The sequence below is a fragment of the Desmodus rotundus genome, chromosome 3 (genome assembly GCF_022682495.2).
Source record: "Desmodus rotundus isolate HL8 chromosome 3, HLdesRot8A.1, whole genome shotgun sequence".
Lineage (NCBI taxonomy): Eukaryota > Metazoa > Chordata > Mammalia > Chiroptera > Phyllostomidae > Desmodus > Desmodus rotundus.
The window spans coordinates 98,272,848-98,291,620 of record NC_071389.1 but is presented as its reverse complement, the minus strand read 5'-3'; the positions used below and the strand labels follow the sequence as shown (position 1 = coordinate 98,291,620).

At 43.8% G+C, this 18,773-nt stretch overlaps 1 protein-coding gene and 1 pseudogene across 4 annotated transcripts in view; both read left to right on the top strand.

Annotated features, from left to right (window-relative positions):
* Positions 1-466: 466 nt before the first annotated feature.
* LOC112323126 (glyceraldehyde-3-phosphate dehydrogenase-like) lies at positions 467-1,880 on the top strand (annotated as a pseudogene).
* Positions 1,881-4,041: 2,161 nt separating this feature from the next.
* Positions 4,042-18,773, top strand: part of CARD19 (caspase recruitment domain family member 19) — a 28,956-nt gene continuing 14,224 nt past the window's right edge. Inside the window, exon 1 of one of the 4 annotated variants that reach the window (XM_024580849.4) lies at positions 4,042-4,217. Coding sequence is in view for 3 of the 4 variants with exons in the window: in XM_024580851.4 (XP_024436619.1) it covers positions 4,211-4,217 (7 nt within the window). In the remaining variant the exon portion in view is untranslated. The remainder of the gene's footprint in view (positions 4,218-18,773) is intronic. The other 3 variants (XM_024580851.4, XM_024580850.3, XM_024580848.3) reach the window with 3 other exon arrangements.

The window sequence follows — 18,773 nt, the reverse complement described above, 5'->3', positions numbered from 1 at the left end:
AATATATAAAGAACTCACACGACTCCACTCCAGGAAGACAAACAACCCAGTGAAAAAATGGGCACAGGACTTGAACAGACACTTCTCCAAGGAAGACATACAGAGGGCCCAGAGACATATAAAAAGATGCTCAGCATCACTAGCCATCAGAGAGATGCAAATTAAAACCACAGTGAGGTACCATCTCACACCAGTCAGAGTGGCCAACATAAACAAATCCACAAACAAATGTTGGAGAGGATGCGGAGAAAAGGGAACCCTAGTGCACTGTTGGTGGGAATGCAGACTGGTAAGGCCACTGTGGAAAACAGTATGGAATTTCCTCAGAAAACTAAAAATGGAACTTCCCTTTGACCCAGCAATTCCTCTGCTGGGATTGTTCCCTAAGAACCCTGAAACACCAATCCAATAGAACCTGTGCACTCCAATGTTCATAGCAGCACAATTTACAATAGCCAAGTACTGGAAGCAACCTAAGTGCCCATCAACAAATGAGTGGATCAAAAAACTATGGTGTATTTGGCTCTCCGCTCCTCCAGTTCAACAGACAGCTGCGTCTTCCTGCGCAGTGCCAGCAGCCTCAATTCTGAGACACAATGGTGAAGATCGGAGTGAAAGGATTTGGCCCTTTGGGCACTTGATCACTAGGGCTGCCGTTTACTCTGGCAAAGTGGATGTTGTCACCATCAGTGACCCTTTCATTGACCTCAACTACATGGTCTACATATTCCAGTATGATTCTACTCACAGCAAGTTCAAAGGCATGGTCAAGGCTGAGACTGGGAAGCTTGTCATCAATGGGAAGTCCATCTCCGTCTTCCAGGAGCAAGATCTCACCAACATCAAATGGGGTGATGCTGGTGCTGAATATGTTGTGCAGTTCACTGGTGTCTTCACCACCATGGAGAAGGCTGGGGCTCACTTGAAGGGTGGAGCCAAGAGGGTCATCATCTCTGCCCTTTCTGCGGATGCCCCCATGTTTGTGATGGGTGTGAACCATGACAAGTATGACAACTCCATGAAGATTGTCAGCAATGCCTCCTGCTCCACCAACTGCTTGGCCCCCCTGACCAAGGTCATGCAGGACAACTTTGGCATCGTGGAGGGACTCATGACCAGAGTCCACACCATCACTGCCACCCAGAAGACCGTGGATGGGCCCTCTGGCAAGCTGTGGCATGATGGCTGAGGGGCTGCCCAGAACATCATCCCTACTTCCACTGGCGCTGCCAAGGCTGCGGGCAAGGTCATCCCTGAGCTGAATGGGAAGCTCACTGGCATGGACTTCTGTGTCCCCACCCCCAATGTGTTGGTTGTGGATCTGACCTGACGCCTGGAGAAAGCTGCCAAATATGATGACATCAAGATGGTAGTGAAGCAGGCATCAGAGGGCCCCCTCAAAGGCATCCTGGGCTATACCGAGGACCAGGTTGTCTCCTGCAACTGTAATAGTGACACTCACTCATCCACCTTCGATGCTGGAGGTGGCATTGCCCTCAATGACCAATTTGTCAAGCTCATTTCCTGGTATGACAATGAATTCGGCTACAGCAACAGGGTGGTGGACCTTGTGGTCCACATGGCCTACAAGGAGTAAGAGCCCCATGGACCACCAGCCCCAGTGACAGGAAGAGAGACCCTCAGCTGCTGGGGAGTCCTTACCCCAAACCGATCCCCCAACACACTGAGAATATCCTAACCTCCCGTTTCCATCCTAGACCCCCTGAAGAGGGGAGGGGCTTAGGGAGCCCTGCCTTGTCATGCACCATCAATAAAGTTCACTGCACCCCCCCCCGAAAACCCCCAAAACTATGGTATATTTACACAATGGAATTCTATGCAGCAGAGAGAAAGAAGGAGCTTACACCCTTTGTAACAGCATGGATGGAACTGGACAGCATTATGCTAAGTGAAATAAGCCAGGCTGTGGGGGACAAATACCATATGATCTCACCTTTAACTGGAACATAATCAACATAAGAAAAAAGCAAACAAAATATAACCAGAGACATTGAAGTTAAGAACAATCTAACAATAGCCAGGGGGGAGTGGGGAGGGGACAGTGAGGAGAGGGGATTAGAGGAACTACTATAAAGGACACATAGACAAAATCAAGGGGGAGGGTGAAGGTGGGGGAGGGAGGGGGGTTCGGCTGGGGTGGGGTGGAGGGATGGGGAGAAAAGGCATACAACTGTAATTGAATAACAATAAATTTTTTTTAAAAGATTATCGAAAAGGGTGCTGCATAATTTGGGTTATTATGTGAGGACTTTTTTGCTTATCTGTGGTGGCAGAAATGAAAATTATGTATGGACCTTTTTTCCGCTCATCAGTTTTTGTTAGTGTTTGTGTATTTAATGTGTGGCCCAGAGACAACAAAAGGTTGGACACCCCTGCCCTGCTGTGTCCTGTCCATCTAGTTCCCACCATTATGACACTGATGTTACTTCCAGAGGGTGAAATGAACTGAGAGGTAAATGTTAGGAACTGTGACACAGAGTGAAGAATGCGAGGTAATAGGGTTTGGGCTGAGTTCTACTCTGCTCAAGAGGTCCTACCTAGAGGCACCTGGGGGGCCTGTGCAGGGCTTCCCAAGGAGGGAAGGCTCAGCCTGGGTCTTTCAGGGAAGTGAAGCCTCAGTATTTGGGGTGGAGGTGTCTCTCAGGTAGTGACCACCACCACTCAGCCCAAGGGTTTTGGAATTTCCAGGACACACCTGCACTCATTCTCTGGATGCCTTTACTGCACAAACCTTTGATCACTGGTCCCAGCCCTGTTTTACATGGGACAACTGAGGCACAGATTTGGGGAGCGGACAGCATTGACTTGGGGACCTGAGCATTGCTTGTGCTATCCAAGAAGTGAATACTGAGCTTGGGCCCTGACTCCAGTTCCAGCCCCAGCATCTCAAATTTGATCATGCTAATGGGGGAACAGCCAGTACAAGCAGAGAAGGAACCAGGTATTAAACCAAAACCCTGCCTGCAATGGCCACTGTGAAAGGCCTGCTTTTTCTTTTCGCCACAGCTCTCAATTTTGTGGCGGGAGCCCTGCGCATTCGCATATGGGCTGGGGGCTTCCTGGGATAGGCGCCAGAGCTGGAAGCCCAAGCTTGTGACAGAAGGGGGAGTGGAGCCAAGGTCACCCATTTTACAGATTAGAAAACTGAGGTTCACGCTACTTGAACAACCTCCTAGTCAGGGTCACATTGGCAGGCAGGTGTCCCTCTTTTGCATACGGGGCCCAAAGAGGAGTGTGGCCACCCAAGTCACACCGTGGAATCCGACTCCTCCTCTGGGTTGGTGAGCATCACTGTGCATGCAGGGCTCTCTTTGGCTGATCCCTTTAGGGTAGTGGACACACCACCTTTTGCTCCAGGGAACGACTTGACCTTCTGCATGACCTTAGGCAAATGACTTCCTCTTTCAGAGACCCAGTTTTCTCATTCCGGGAGTAGGGCACAGTGGCACCCGGCAGGGCGGCTCATTGTACTGGGCAGCATTCAGCCCACTAGACCCCAGCCAGGCCGCCAGGCTGGGTGGGACCCAGGAAGGGATCAACACGGAGACCGAGCCAATAACAGGGCAGGGCGGGGCCAGGCTGGCCCGCTATCACTCTCGCAAAGGTTCTCGGAGCTGAGGGTGGGGCTCGAGTGAGGGGAGGGTCTAAGGACTAATAAGGAAACCACGCCCTACGCAGGCTGGATCCAAGCTCCGGGTTCCAGCAGTCTTCCGTAGCTGGCGAGGGCGAGGTTCAGTGAAAGGTGCGGTTCTGGGTAGTGGCTAGGACGTAGCAGACGTCAGCGGGGGTGGGGCTCAGCGGGGGCGGGTTTCAGGGCTCTCGTAGCTACGTCGAGGACGTCAGGGGCTGGGCCTAGAGGGAAGAGTTGGGCTCTGGGCCCAGATCTGCGGGCCGTTGTTCAGTTGGGGGCGGAGCTAAAGGCTCCTGGAGACCCAGTAGCTGACGCTAGAGATGGCCAGGCTCAGTAGGGGGCGGGGTTTAGAGGCGCTGAAGGAGTGGCCTAACAGGAATGAGATGCCGGAAGCGACTTTTCGACGTTTGGGGCGGGGCCTTCCTGGGAGGGGCAAGTCGCCCGTGGCCGGTGGGCCGAGGTTCTCCAGGGTCTGACGGAGGAAGGTTGACACAGGGACTGGCGGTCGGAGGCAGGGGGACAGGCCTGTATCAGCCGGATTCACGCTGTGCCGTCGCCATGACAGGTGAGTGTGGACCTAGCTGCTGTTGTGCCTGCAGTCCCGGGAAGGACACGAGACCCCGGTGGTCCCCAGGGCTGCCTCGATGTCTCCCCGGGGATCTGCACCTGGCTGCGTTGGCCCAGTGACCTTGTCCGTAACCATGTGTCCTTGTCTGCCTCAGTTTGGCGGGACTACAGCGAACTGGGGGCGTGGCCAGGCCCTGGAGGGCTCTGGGGAACAAAGGCGGTAGCGCTCCGTGCGTAGGGAGATGCCCGAGTGAGTGTAACGACCGACAGAGTGGGAGGTGAATGTAAAAACGGTGCCAGAATTACTGTGGTCCTACTGTGCCTTCAGTGGGAGATACGGACACTCCATCTTCACAGCCACCTGACCAGGAGGCCGGACAGGCGCTGCGTTCTTGGGCTGTGTGTGCAACCCCGGAGACTCCTGTGTTGCACTCCTAGCTCAGGGACAGGCCCAGAGGAACTGGGGACACAGATTGAGCCCCTGAAGGCTTTGTACTCCACGGTGGGCTACCTCAGCCCCTCCAACTCTTTTTCCAGATCAGCAATCCCCCTAGCTCCACTCTGAACTGGGGCTTTCACCTCCCTCCTGACCCTAACCAAGTAGGGCCACACTGCTCTGTGGACCTTTCTCTGCTGGGGAAGTCCCAAGGGTGATGGACCAGTGATGGACCCATGGTAGAAAGGTCAGGGAAGGAGAGGGCTCCCAGAAGCTACACCTCATCCCTAAGGGACCCACTCTTCTGCCACATAGGACAGAAGGCATTTTGGGGTGCACCAGGGGGTCAGGGAGGCCCCAGAAATCCCTGTCCTCCCCCCCGCCCCCCCCAGAACTCCCTGGAGTCTCAGAATGGATTCTACACACATAGGATTTCATGGGCTGGAACCTGGTGACTTCCAGGACACCAGTGTCCCAAACTAGACCAGAAGAGACCCCAGCTGCCACCTGCTCCCCTGTCATTCCTCTGAACCCTTTTTATTTGTGGCTGTCATTTATGAGCACCTAACATGCTCTTGGCCCTGCAGTGGGCACCTCCCATCCAGCAGTACAATGTAGGGACATATGGAATGTCATATCTATGTGTGGATAAGGAAACAAAAGCTCAGATGGGGCAGGTACCAAGTGCCAAGCCCCTCTGGTGGTCAGTGGCAGAGCTGGGACTAGACTTGTGGTTTGTTCCAGGTCCTCTTATCTCTCCCTGCCATCTTCATATGCGGGACTTCTAGAGACCCCTCCCTGCACAGCCCTTCATTTTGGGATGGGGAACTGAGGCCCAGAGAGCACTGCCCCAGAGGATCAAAAGGGCAGTTCCACCAGGTTGTAGGCCTGTCATCCAGGGCTCATTGCCCCTGTCACTGACAGGAGCCGGTCTCATGCTGGTTCTGGGGCCTCTCTGATGGGCTGTGGAGTGTGTGGGACTCGCTGTGTCTGCCTAGGGCAGGTACTACAAATGTTATTGCAGCTGTTACTGTTGTTGTGGAACCAGTCCCTGCCTTGTGGTGTGCTGGAGAGTGAGCAATCCCAGCTCTTCCATGCCCAAGGCCAGGTCAAGTTCTGAGACAGGAAGGAGTTTTGGGAGGTTCCATTCAGGAGGGGAGCCTGAGGCCCAAGCATCTGAACTGCAGTGGAGACAGGGACCAGGGGAACTCAGGAAAGCCTCTGGGGGGAGGACAGTGAGCTGAATGTGAGTTAGCCAGATGGAAACCACAGGGACAGTGCTCTTTGCCTGGGCCAGGGATCCTGGGCAGTGTGGTGCAGTTGGGGCTTCCATGTGGGAAGGCTTAGGGGCCTGGTGGGTCAGGTGAGGCCAGGTGGGGCTGGTTCCCACGAGGCCACTAGTGCAGGCAGGGGTAACAGGTTGAGGAGTCTGTTGTCTGGTGTCAGCTGGACACAAAGGTGAAGGAGGTAGGGCTTAACAAAGGGAGCTGGCAAAGTTCTGCTGGATTTTGTACCAGAGCATTTTTCTTCCTTTATCCTGTAAAAACTATCTGGGACTGCTTATTAGGACCTGGGACCAAAGGTTTCTTTTTCTTTTCTTTTTTTTCCTGTGCTCTTTTGTGCTTCCTGGTGGCCGCCTGGTGTGGTTTACATGCACAGTTTATAGTGACCACAGGAAGCCCAGGGTGCAGCATAACCTGGAGCCTAATCTTACTGCAGGAACGTCAAACTCATTTTAACCGGGGGCCACATCAGCCTTGCGGTTGAATTCAAAGGGCCAAAATAATTTTAGGACTGTATAAATACAACTACTCCTTAACTGTTGAGGAGTTGAAATTACATTCGGCTCTTTGAAGGCAACCTCGAGGCTGATGTGGCCCCTGGAGAAAATGAGTTTGGCACCCCTGTGACTTATGGGCTGTGCTGCTGTGCCAGGTAACTTACAGCTGGCAACAGCAGGGGTTCTGCCTGGCTATTGTCTCGCAGGGCTGGAGGAGCTGCGTCAGGGTGCTGGCCAAGGTCCACCAGTAGCCCTTGGGTCTCAGATCTACATCCATTCATAGCACCTACTGCGCTCTGGCCCTGTGCACAGCTGCACATACTGGACAGGACAGCCTTGGGCCTGACATTTTCTGTTGGCCAGGAGTAGACTTGATGTAACTAAGTGCACAATTAATTAGTATGTCAGTTAGTGGGGTGGAAAGTCTGAATGTTAAGAAGTGGCCCCAACACTGTGGCTGGAACCCAACCTTGATCCATCACTCCCTAGCTGGCTGAGGAGTGCTCGCTGTTTCTGTTTCCCTCTCTGAAAAGGGGGGTGGTGGTTGTGCTTGCACTGATAGAAGGATGAATATTATCTGTTTCATAGAGCCCACAGAATGGCTAGCTGTGGAGCACACTCTGGCTAGTGTCCTTAACTCTGTAATTGGAGAGTTCTGAAGCTAGATGGCAGAAGGGTCCTGCTCATGTGGCTGTGGCAGGCCCCTTGGCATCCCATGTGGGCCTTTCTCACCATGATGGGGCTGCTGGTGACTCTGTCTCCCAGATAGATTTTCGGGACTGGGAGAATTTAGAAGTTAGAAATTTGTATTGTAGGGTAAAAAATCAACCAGGATATGCTGGCAATGGGAGAGAGGGATGAGGAAGAAAATGCTCTATTTAGTCGGCCCCACAGAGGAAATTGGGGAGGAGATCCACTTGTTCCAACACAATGACCCCATTTAAAAAAAAATCTACTGAAGTATAATTTACTTACTGGCAAATGCGCTGATTTTTAGTGAATAATTAGATAAGTTTGGACAAGTGTATATACCCTGGAACTACCAGCCCAGGCCAATCAAGTCAGAACATTTCCATCACTCCAGAAATTACTTTGTTCTCCTTCTCAGGTAACACCTCCCAACTTAGGGACTCATCTACTTTCTGTGTCCCACTTTTTCGGTAAAATTCAACACTGGAATTCCCAAATAGAATTTCTTTTAATTATTAGATTTTATTTTACAGCAATTTTAATTTATAGAAAATTGAGCAGATAGTACAGAGGATCCATTCTCCCCCATACCCCTGCTTCAGTTTTCAGTATTATTGACATCTTACATTAGTGTGGTGTGTTTGTTGCACTTGATAGACCAATTTGATAGATTAGTACTAACTCCAGTTTACATTATGGTTTACATTCAATCCTTGTGTTGTACATTCTTTGAGTTTTGAAAAATGCAATAATGTCCTGTATTCACCATAATGATGTCACACAGAGTAGTTTCACTGTCCTAAAAATTCTTTGCTCCATCTATTCAACCCTCCCTCTTCCCTAACTCCTGACAACCACTGATATTTTTACTGACTCCAGAGTTTTGCATTTTCTGTTGGATCATGGAGTATGTAGCCTTTTCAGATTAGCATCTTTCACTTTTAGAAATATGCATTTAAGCCTTGGCTTGGTAGTTCAGTTGGTTAAGGTGTCATCCCAATACATCAAGTTTGTGAATCTGGTCAGAGCACATACATGAATCAACCAATGAATGCATAAATACGTGGGAAAAAAATTGATGTGTGTTTCTCTGTCTAAAATTAATACATTAAAAAATAAATATGCATTTAAATTTCCACCATGTCTTGTGACTTCATAGGTCCTTTTATCACCGAATTATATTTTATCATATAGATCAACTACAGTTTAATTATCCATTAACCTTTTGTATGTGTGTGTGTGGGGGGGAGGTACCATTTTAACTATTTCAGTAGCATTAAATACATTTACAATGTTGTGAAACCATCACCACTATCCATTTCCAGAACTTTTTTATCATCCCACACAGAAACCCTATCCCCAGTAACTCTGTAACAGTTAACAGTAACCCAGTAACAGTAACTCTCCTTTCTTTCATTTCCCCAGCTCCTAGTAATCATCATTCTACTTTCTGTTTCTAGAATTTGTCTGTTCTGGATATATCATATAAGTGGAATCACACAATATTTGTCCTTTTGTTTCTGACTTATTTAACCATAGCATACTGTTTTCATGTGTCAGAATTTCCTTTCTTTTTAAGGCTGAATAACATTCCTTTGCATGTATATACCACATTTGGTTTACTCATTCATCCATCGTTGTTTCCACCTTTTGGCTATTGTGAATAATGCTACTCTGATATGCAAGTATCTGTTTTAGTTCCTGATTTCAATTCTTTTTGATATGTACCTAGAAGTGGAATTGTACAATCATATGATGACTCTGTATTTAGCTTTTTGAGGGACTACCATACTGTTTTTCCATAGTGGCTGCACCATTTTACATGCCCACCCGCAATGCATGAGAGTTCCAATGTTTACATCATCATTTTTCATATATATTTCCAATATTTTATATATGCGTTATATGTGTGTGTGTGTGTGTATGTATATATATAGATAGTCTGGCACAAAAAAAATGCCCCTTTTTATTACAAAATCTTTTATTACAAAATCATAAGCATGTAATTCTGTAATATAACAATATCACACTCAAGCATGCCATATAATATTTTAAGTGAAATGTTCAAATTAAAACTATAAATTAGGGGTAGTTCCAGGCAGTGTTAGCCTCTCGGCTACAACTCTGAGGCTTCTGCTGCTGTAGAAGCTTTTCCTTGAGGGAACCAGCGCGAAGGACTCCAGGCCATTCCTAATAGGTGGAAGCTGTGAACACCAGGGTACCTGCTGGAAGAGGAAACCCACCAACAAAGGAACCATCAAAAGATAACAACAGAAGGACGGAGTGGAAGCCACACTACCTCAACCCAGGATCTATCTGGAAATACAATTAAATGGTGCATAAATAACTCCAAACAAACAGCTGAACAAGAGCAAGAGAGAATCCTCAAAACCTGTACACATGGAAGAACCAGCTTCAACACAGCCTGCCCACACCTGCACAACAGAAAACAAGAGATGGTGGACAGAATGACCCTCAGTTAATCAGCTGGAGGGAAGAACCCACCAAAGAAAGACCCAGCAACAATCAAGACCAAAAGACACACAGAGAGCCAACATAAATGACAGCCCAAGACCAGGAAGCTCAGGAGATCAAGGAGACTGCACCACTGAATCTCACAGGTCTTCTACCACAGAAGTTCACACTATAAACCCAGGGAGTCAGAACTGATCAATTTGAGAAGCAGAGGCTAGCTACAAGAAGAGTCTCACAAATAATGGGAAGACAAAGTAACAATCCCCAAATAAAAGGAAAGGAGGAAGCCCCAGAAAGAGTGCTAAATGATGTAGAGGCAAGTCAAATGTCAGATATTGAGTTCAAAGAAATGGTTATCAGGAAGCTCAATGAGCTCACAGAGAATTACCAAAAACTACAGGGAAACTACAATGAACTCACTGCAAACTATATCATCATGAAAAAGGAAATAGAAACTATCAACAAAGGCCAAGAGGAAATGAAGAATACAATTTCTGAACTGAAGAACACAGTAGAAGGAATCAAAACCAGGCTCAAGGAAGCAGAGGACCGGATCAGCGAGATAGAGAACAAGATAGAAAAAAGCACTCAAAATGAGCAAGAAAAGGAAAAGAGGCTCAGAAAGAATGAAGAGGGGTTAAGGGAAATGCAGGACAACATGAAACGTAATAATATCTATATAATAGGGATATCAGAAGGAGAAGAAAAGATCGGGGGATAGAAAACCTGTTTGAAAAAATAATCATGGAAAATTTCCCTAATTTGATGAGAGAAAAAGTCACCCAAATCCAGGAATCACAGAGAGTCTCAATCAAGAGGAACCCAAAGAGGCCCACTGCAAGACACATAATAATTAAAATGGGAAAAATTCCAGGATAAATAGAGAATCTTAAAGACAGCAAGGAAAAAACAAGAAGTTACATGGAAGGGAGCCCCAATAAGGTTAGCAGCTTACTTCAGAATGGAAACACTCTAAGCCAGAAGGGAATGGCAAAAAATATTCCAAGTAATGAGAACCAGAGGCCTGAAACCAAGATTGCTTTATCCAGGAAGGCTCTCATTAAAATGGAAGGCCAAATAAGGAGCTTCCTGGAAAAAGAAGCCTCAAAGAATATACCTCCTCCAACCAGCTCTGCAAGAGATGCTAAAAGGACTACTTTAAGAACAGGAAGAAAAACAGTGAAAGAGGGAGGAAAACACGTACGAAAAAATGGCAATGAATAAGTACCTATAGGTAAAAACCTTAAACGAAAATAGATTAAATGCCCCAATCAAAGACACAGAATAGAAGAATGGATACGAAAACATGACCCATTTAGGACATATGCTACCTACAAGACACCCACCTCAGAACAGGCTTGAAGTGAAGGGCTGGAAACAAATTTCCCAAGCAAATGGACAGGACATAAAAAAAAAGCTGAGGTAGCAATACGCTGATCAGACAAACTAACTTCAAAAAAAGGGCCACAGTGAGAGACCCAGAAGGTCACTGCATAATACTCAAAGGAAGAATCCATGAAGAAGACATAAATATTGCAACTATATATGCACCCCACATGGGAGCACCCAAATACATAAGGAAAATCTTAGAGGACTTAAAGAAAGATATTGCCAGCCACACAATTATACTAGGGGACTTTAACACCCCACTATCAAAGATGGACAGATCTTCCAAACAAAATAACAACAAAGATATTGTGGCATTAAACAATGCCCTAGATGAAATGGACTTAACTGATGTATACAGAGCCTTTCATCCAAAAGAAGCAAAATACACATTCTTTTCATATGCACATGGAATGCTTTCAAAGATAGACCACATGATAGGACACAAAACAAGCCTCAACAAATTCAAGAAACTTGAAATCAATCAAGCATTTTCTCTGACCACAAGGGACTGAAACTAGAAACCAACACCAAAGGAAAAAACCCAAAACACTGAAAATCATGGAGATTGAATAGCATGCTATTAAACAATGAATGGGTCAAGAACGAGATAAGGGAAAAAATCAAAAAGTTTCTGGAAACAAATGAAAACGAACTCACAACAACCCAAAACTCATGGGACACAGCAAAGGAAGTCCTGAGAGGGAAGTTCATAGCTACACAGGCCTACCTAAAAAGAATAGAAACATTTCAAATAAACAACCTAACCCTACACCTACAAGAACTCGAGGAACAACAACAAAGACAACTCAGAGCAAGTACAAGGAAGGAAATAACCAAGATCAGAGCAGAATTAAATGACATAGAGACTAAAAGCACAATTGTAAGGATCAATGAATCCAGGAGCTGGTTCTTTGAAAAGATGAGCAAAATCAACAAGCCCTTAAGCAGGCTCATCAAGAACAAAAGAGAGAGGACCCAAATAAAGACAATCAGAAATGAAAGAGGAGAGACTACAATTGATACCACAGATATACAAAGGATTGTAAGAAGTTACTATGAAGAACTATATGCCAAGAAATGTGAAAACCTAGGTGAAATGGACAAATTTCTAGAAAAATATAACCTACCAAAAGTCAATGAAGAAGAAGCAGAAAGCCTGAGCAGACCAGTAACAGCTGATGATATTGAAACAGTGAACAAAAAGCTTCTGACCCATAAAAGCCTTGACCCACACGGTTTCACAGGAGAATTTTGCAAAGCATTTAAGGGAGAGCTAACCCCATCCTCCACAGATTATTCCAGACAATTCAAGAATATGGAAGACTCCCAAACTCTTTTTAGGAAGCCAGCATCACCCTAATCCCCAAACCAGATAAAGACATAACAAAGAAAGAAAACTTCAGGCCAATATCGCTGATGAACATAGATGCTAAAATCCCCAACAAAATATTGGCAAACTGCATCCAGCAATACGCTAAAAAAATCATACACCATGATCAAGTGGGATTCATCCCAGGGATGCAAGGATGGCACAATATTCGCAAATCAGTAAACACAATACACCACATAAACAAAAGCAAAGACAAAAATCACATGGTCATATCAATAGATGTGGAAAAAGCATTTGATAAGGTACAGCACCCATGTATGATGAAAACACTCAACAAAGTGGGAATAGAGGGAGCATTCCTCAACATAATAGAAGCCATATATGAGAGACCTACAGCCAACATCATACTCAATGATCAAAAACTTAGAGCTTACCCACTGAGATCAGGAACAAGACAAGGATGCCCTCTCTCACCACTCCTATTCAACATAGTATTGGAAGTCCTAGCCACAGCAATCAGACAAGAAAAAGAAATAAAAGGCATCCAAATTGGAAAGGAGGAAACGAAACTGTCATTACTTGCAGATGACATGATAGTGTACACGCAAAATTCTATAGACTCCACCAAAAAAGTACTTGACTAATAAATGAATTTGGCAAAACAGTGCGATACAAAGTCAATACTCAGAAGTCAAAGGCATTCCTGTATACCAACAATGAAACTGCAGAAACAGACATCAGGAAAAAAAATCCCATTTGATATAGCAGCAATAAAAATAAAATACCTAGGAATAAACCTAACCAAGGAGGTAAAAGACCTGTACTCAGAAAACTACACAACACTGAAGAAAGAAATTAAGGAAGATGCAAACAAATGGAAGCCTGTACTATGCTCATGGACTGGAAGAATTAACATCATCAAAATGACCATACTACCCAAAGCGATTTATAGATTCAATGCAGTCCCTATTAGAGTACCCATGACATATTTCACGGATATAGAACAAACATTTCAGAAATTCATATGGAACCATAAGCGACCCTGAATAGCTGCAGCAATTTTGGGAAAGAAGAACAAAACAGGAGGGATCACAATACCTGATATCAAACTGTATTACAAGGCCACAGTAATCAAAACAGCCTGGTACTGGCATAAAAACAGGCACATAGATCAATGGAACAGAACAGGGAGCCCAGAAATAAACCCAAGTCTTTACGGTCAATTAATGTTTGACAAAGGAGGCAAGAGCATGAAATGGAGTCAAAACAGCCTCTTCAACAGCTGGTGTTGGGAGATCTGGACAGCTACGTTCAAAAAAGTGAAACTCGATCAACAAATTATGCCATACACAAAAATAAGTTCAAGGTGGATAAAAGACTTAAATATAAATTGTAACACCATACAAGTCCTAGAAGAAAACATTGGCAGGAAAGTCTCAGACATTCCATGCAGCAACATGTTTACTGATATGTCCCCTGAAGCAAGGGACATAAAGGAAAGAATAAACAAATGGGACCTCATCAAAATAAAAAGCTTCTGCATGGCTAAAGAAAACAGCATTAAAATGAAAAGAGAACCAACTATATGGGAAAACATATTTGCCAATGATACCTCAGACAAGGGCCTGGTCTCCAAAATATATAAAGAACTCACATGACTGCACTCCAGGAAGACAAACAACCCAATGAAAAAATGGGCACAGGACTTGAACAGACACTTCTCCAAGGAGCACATACAGAGGGCCCAGAGACATATGAAAAGATGCTCCATGAGATACCACCTCACATGGTTAGAATGGCCAACATAAACAAATCAAGAAACAAATGTTGGAGAGGATGTGGGGAAAAGGGAACCCTAGTGCAGTGTTGGTGGGAATGAAGACTGGTGCAGCCACTGTGGAAAACAGTATGGAATTTCCTCAGAAGTCTAAAATGGAACAGCCTTTTGACCTGACAATTCCAGTGCTGGGATTATACCCTAAGAGCCCTGAAACACCAATCCAAAAGAACCTATGCACCCCAATGTTTGTAGCAGCACAATTTACAATAGCCAAGTGCTGGAAGCAACCTAAATGCCCATTGGATTAAGAGTGTATAGAAAAACTATGGTACATTTACACAATGGAATTCTATGCAGCAGAGAGAAAGAAGGAGCTCCTACCCATTGGGACAGCATGGATGGAACTGGAGAGCATTATGCTAAGTGAAATAAGCCAGGCTGTGGGGGATAAATATCTTATGATCCTAAAATACCATATAAATACCTTTAACTGGAACATAATCCACAAAGGAAAAAAGCAAACAAAATATAACTGGATACGTTGAAATTAAGAACAATCTAACAATAGCAAGAGGGGAGGGAGGGGGCATTAGTGGGGAGAAGGGTGTTCTGGAACTACTATAAAGGACACATGGGCAAAACCAAGGGGGAGGGTGGAAGCAAGGGAGGCAGGTGGGTTTTGCGGGGGTGAGCGTGTGGTGGCGAGAAAATGCAGACAACTGTAGTTGAACAACAATAAAGTAATTACAAAAATAAAACTATAAATTATTACACCTCTCTTATTACCCTACTCAATCAGGCCTTACTTCTACTGAACTCCATATATTACTAACAAAATGAATTCTGCAGCACATTAAAAGTATTTATTTCTAGACTACAAGGATGTGTCAACATATGACAAGCCATCAGCATAATAATTATATTAATAGTAATATACATATACACACACACACATAATCACTCTAATGAGCGTGAAGTGATAGCTCATTGTGGTTTGATTTACATTTCCTTAGTGACTAATGATATTGAGCATCTTTTCATATGTTTAGTAGCCATTTGTAATTCATTGGAGAAGTGCCTATTCAAGTGCATTGCCCATTTTTTAATTGAATTGTTTGTGGGTTTTTTGTTGTTGAGTTGTAGGAGTTTTTTATATATTCTGATATTATTCCTTTATCAGATATATGTTTTGCCATTATATTCTCCTATTCTGTGGGTTGTATTTGCACTCTGTTTTTTTCCACACAAAATACTATTTATTCTGAACTCCTAATTCTGGTCCATTGGTGTATATGTCTGTCCTTATGCTATGACTACACTGTTTTGACCCCTGTAGCTTTGTAGTAAGTTTTGAAATTAGGAAATGTGGGTGCTCCAACTTTGTTCTTTTTCAGGATTGTTTTTTGCTATGAATGTTCCCTGATATACAAATTTTAGGATGGCTTTTTCTGTTTCTGAAAAAATCATCATTAGATTTTGGATAGGGATTATATTGAATTTGCAGATCACTTTGGGTAATATGTCATCCTCCGAACATTAAGTCTTCCAATCCATGAACATAGGATATCTTTCAACTTATGTATGTCTTATTTTATTTCTTTCAACAATTTCTTTTTTGTAGTTTTCAGTGTAGAAGTCTTTCACTTCATTGGTTAAACTTTTCCTTAGTATTTTATTCTTTTTGATGCTACTCTAAATGGGATTGTGTTTTTCTTTTTTTGATTGTTCATTGTTAATGTATAGGAATGCAACTGATTTTTGTGTTGTTGATTTTGTATCTTGCAACTTTGCTGTGAATATATTAGTTCTAACTGGTTTTGTTTTTTTTTGACTTTGGGATTTTCTGTATATAATATTATGTCATCTACAAATAGATTACTTTCTCTTATTTCATTTACCTGCACTCTAGTCTCTATTATGTCCTTTCTTGCTCTTGTCACTTTGGGTTTAGTTTGCTCTTTTTCTAATTTCTTGAGGTGTAACACTAGGTTATTGATATAGGATCTTCTATTTTATTATGCACATTTACAGCTATAAGTTCCCCTTTCAGCACTGCTTAAGTTTTTTTAATTAAAAAATATTTTATTGATTTATTTTTAGAGAGAGGGGAAAGGAGGGACATAGGGAGGGAAACATCAGTGTGCAAGAGAAACATCAAACATCGATTGGTTGCCTCTCATGTACCACCAACTGGTGACCCAGCCTGCAGCCCAGGCATGTGCCTTGACTGGGAATCAAAGCAGTAACTCTTAGGTCCACAGACCAGTGCTCAATCCACTGAGTCACACCAGCCAGGGCTATAGACCTTACGTTTTGGTATGCTGTTCTTCTTTTCATTTGTCTCAAAGTATTTTCTAATTTCCCTTGTGATTTCTTCTTGGATCCATTGGTTGTTTAATTTTCACATAGTTGTGAATTTTTCAGTGTTCCTTCTGTTATTGATTTCTAGCTTTATTTGTTTAATTACAGATAAGATCCTTTGTAGAATTTTAATATTTTTAAGCCTATTAAGACTTGTTTTGTGGTTAAACTTCTTTTGAAGTCTATCTTAGAGAATGTTCCAAATGCACTTGAGGAGAATGTATATTCTGTTATTGTTTGGTGCAGTATTGTTTATATGTCTGTTAGGTATCATTGGTTTATGGAGGTGTTTACATTCTCTTGTTCTTCATCTTCTGTGTGTTGTATCTCTTAATGAAAGTGGTATATTGAAGTCTCAAACTATTGTTATAAAGTTGCCTATTTTTCTCTTCAGTTCTGCCAATGTTTGCTTCATTTATTTTGGGGCTCTGATATTTGGTGCATATATGTTTGTTACATCTTGGTGACTATCCCTTTTATATAATGTGCTTTTTTTTAATGAAGTACTGATTATTTTTAAGTATGTTTTATTGATTATGCTATTACAGTTTTCCCAATTTTTCCCCCTGAATTCCCTCTCCGCCCTGCACCCCCCAACCCTCCAGCATCCTTCCCCCTCTTAGTTCATGTCCATGGGTTTTATATATAAATTCTTGAATTCTCTGTTTCCTATACCATTCTTAACCTCTCCACGTCTATTCTAAATGATAGCTTTTCAATGGATAGAGTACTCTTGGATGTAGGTCCTTGCCTTTCATGACTTGGAATAGTTCTTTCCAGCCCCTTCTTGCCTGTAAGGTTTCTTTTGAGAAATCAGCTAATAGTCTTATGGCACTCCTTTGTAGGTAACTCTGTCCTTTCCTCTTGCAGCTTTTAAGATTCCATCTTTATCTTTAATCTTGGGTAACTTAATGATGATGTGCCTTGGTGTGTTCCTCTTTGGGTCCAATTTCTTTGGGACTCTCTGGACTTCTGGACTTCCTGTATGTCTATTTCCTTTGCCAGATTGGGAGAGTTTTCCTTTATAATGTGTCCAAGTAAGTTTTTGATTTCTTGCTGCTGTTCTCCTTTTGGCACCCCTATAATTTGGATATTGGAATGTTTAAAGTTGTCCCAGAGGTTCCTAAGCCTCTCTTCATTTTCCTGAGTTCTTGTTTCTTCATTCTGTTCTGGTTGGATGTTTATTTCTTTTTTTTGTTCCAAATTGTTGCTTTGAGTCCTGGTTTCCCTCCTGTCACTCTTGGTTCCTGGAATATTTTGCTTTATTTCACTTTGGGTATCTTTCATTTGTTTTGTCATTTTGCGACCAAACTCAGTGAGTTCTGTGAGCATTTTGATTACCAGTATTTTGAACTCTTCATCAGATAGGTTGGCTATCTCCTCAGCGCTTAGCTCTTTTTCTGGCGTTTTGCTCTGTTCTTTCATTTGGGCCATATTTCTTTGTCTCGGTGCAACTGTTAAGTTGTAAGGGGGAGGCGCCTTTGGTATTCACCAGGGCAGGGCAACCTCTTTGCTGCGTTGTGGTGCTATGAGGGAAGGCTTAGAGAGGGAACAATACAGTTTGCTTGCTTGGCTCTAGACCAACTTTCCAATGAACTCTCTTGTGAGACTGGAGTTTCTCCCACTGTGGCAACCCCCTCCATAGTCCACAGTCAGCTCTGAGTCTCCATCCCCCGTTCAGCCAGCCCCACCCACGTGGTCCGCTGCCTTGCCAAGGGTTCTCTCCATCAGCCCATCTGCCCTGTCTTTCTCATCTCCCTTGTCTCCCTCTTACCAGTGTGGTTGATCTGGTTGACTGTTTCTTTAATTCCTTGGTTGTTGGAGTTCCATGCAGTTTGATTTTCTGGCACTTCTGGTTGCTTATTGTTTTTAGATTGGTTGTTATCCTCCTTGTGGTTGTGCGGGGAAGTGAAGGGTTTGTACCTATGCCTCCATCTTGGCCAGAACTGTATAAAATTATGCTTCTTTGTCTTATATAATAATTTTTGACTTAAAGTCTTTTTTTTCTCATACTAGTATGGCCACCTAATTTCTCTTGGTTACTATTTGCACGGAATGTCTTTTCCCATCATTTCATTTTCACCCAATTTATGTCTTTAGGTCTAAAGTGAGTCTTTTGAAGAAGACAGCATATATTGAGTCATAGCATATATTTTTTTAATCCTGTGGGAAAACCAGTTTATTCTCAACTTCTACCCAAAATACTCCACTTCTTAATACTTCTGACACTTCTGGTTACCAAATGTGTGGGGTTTGTTCCTCATCCCCAAACAATTGTCTAGTTCTCTGGTGGATACCAACTGGTTTCCTACA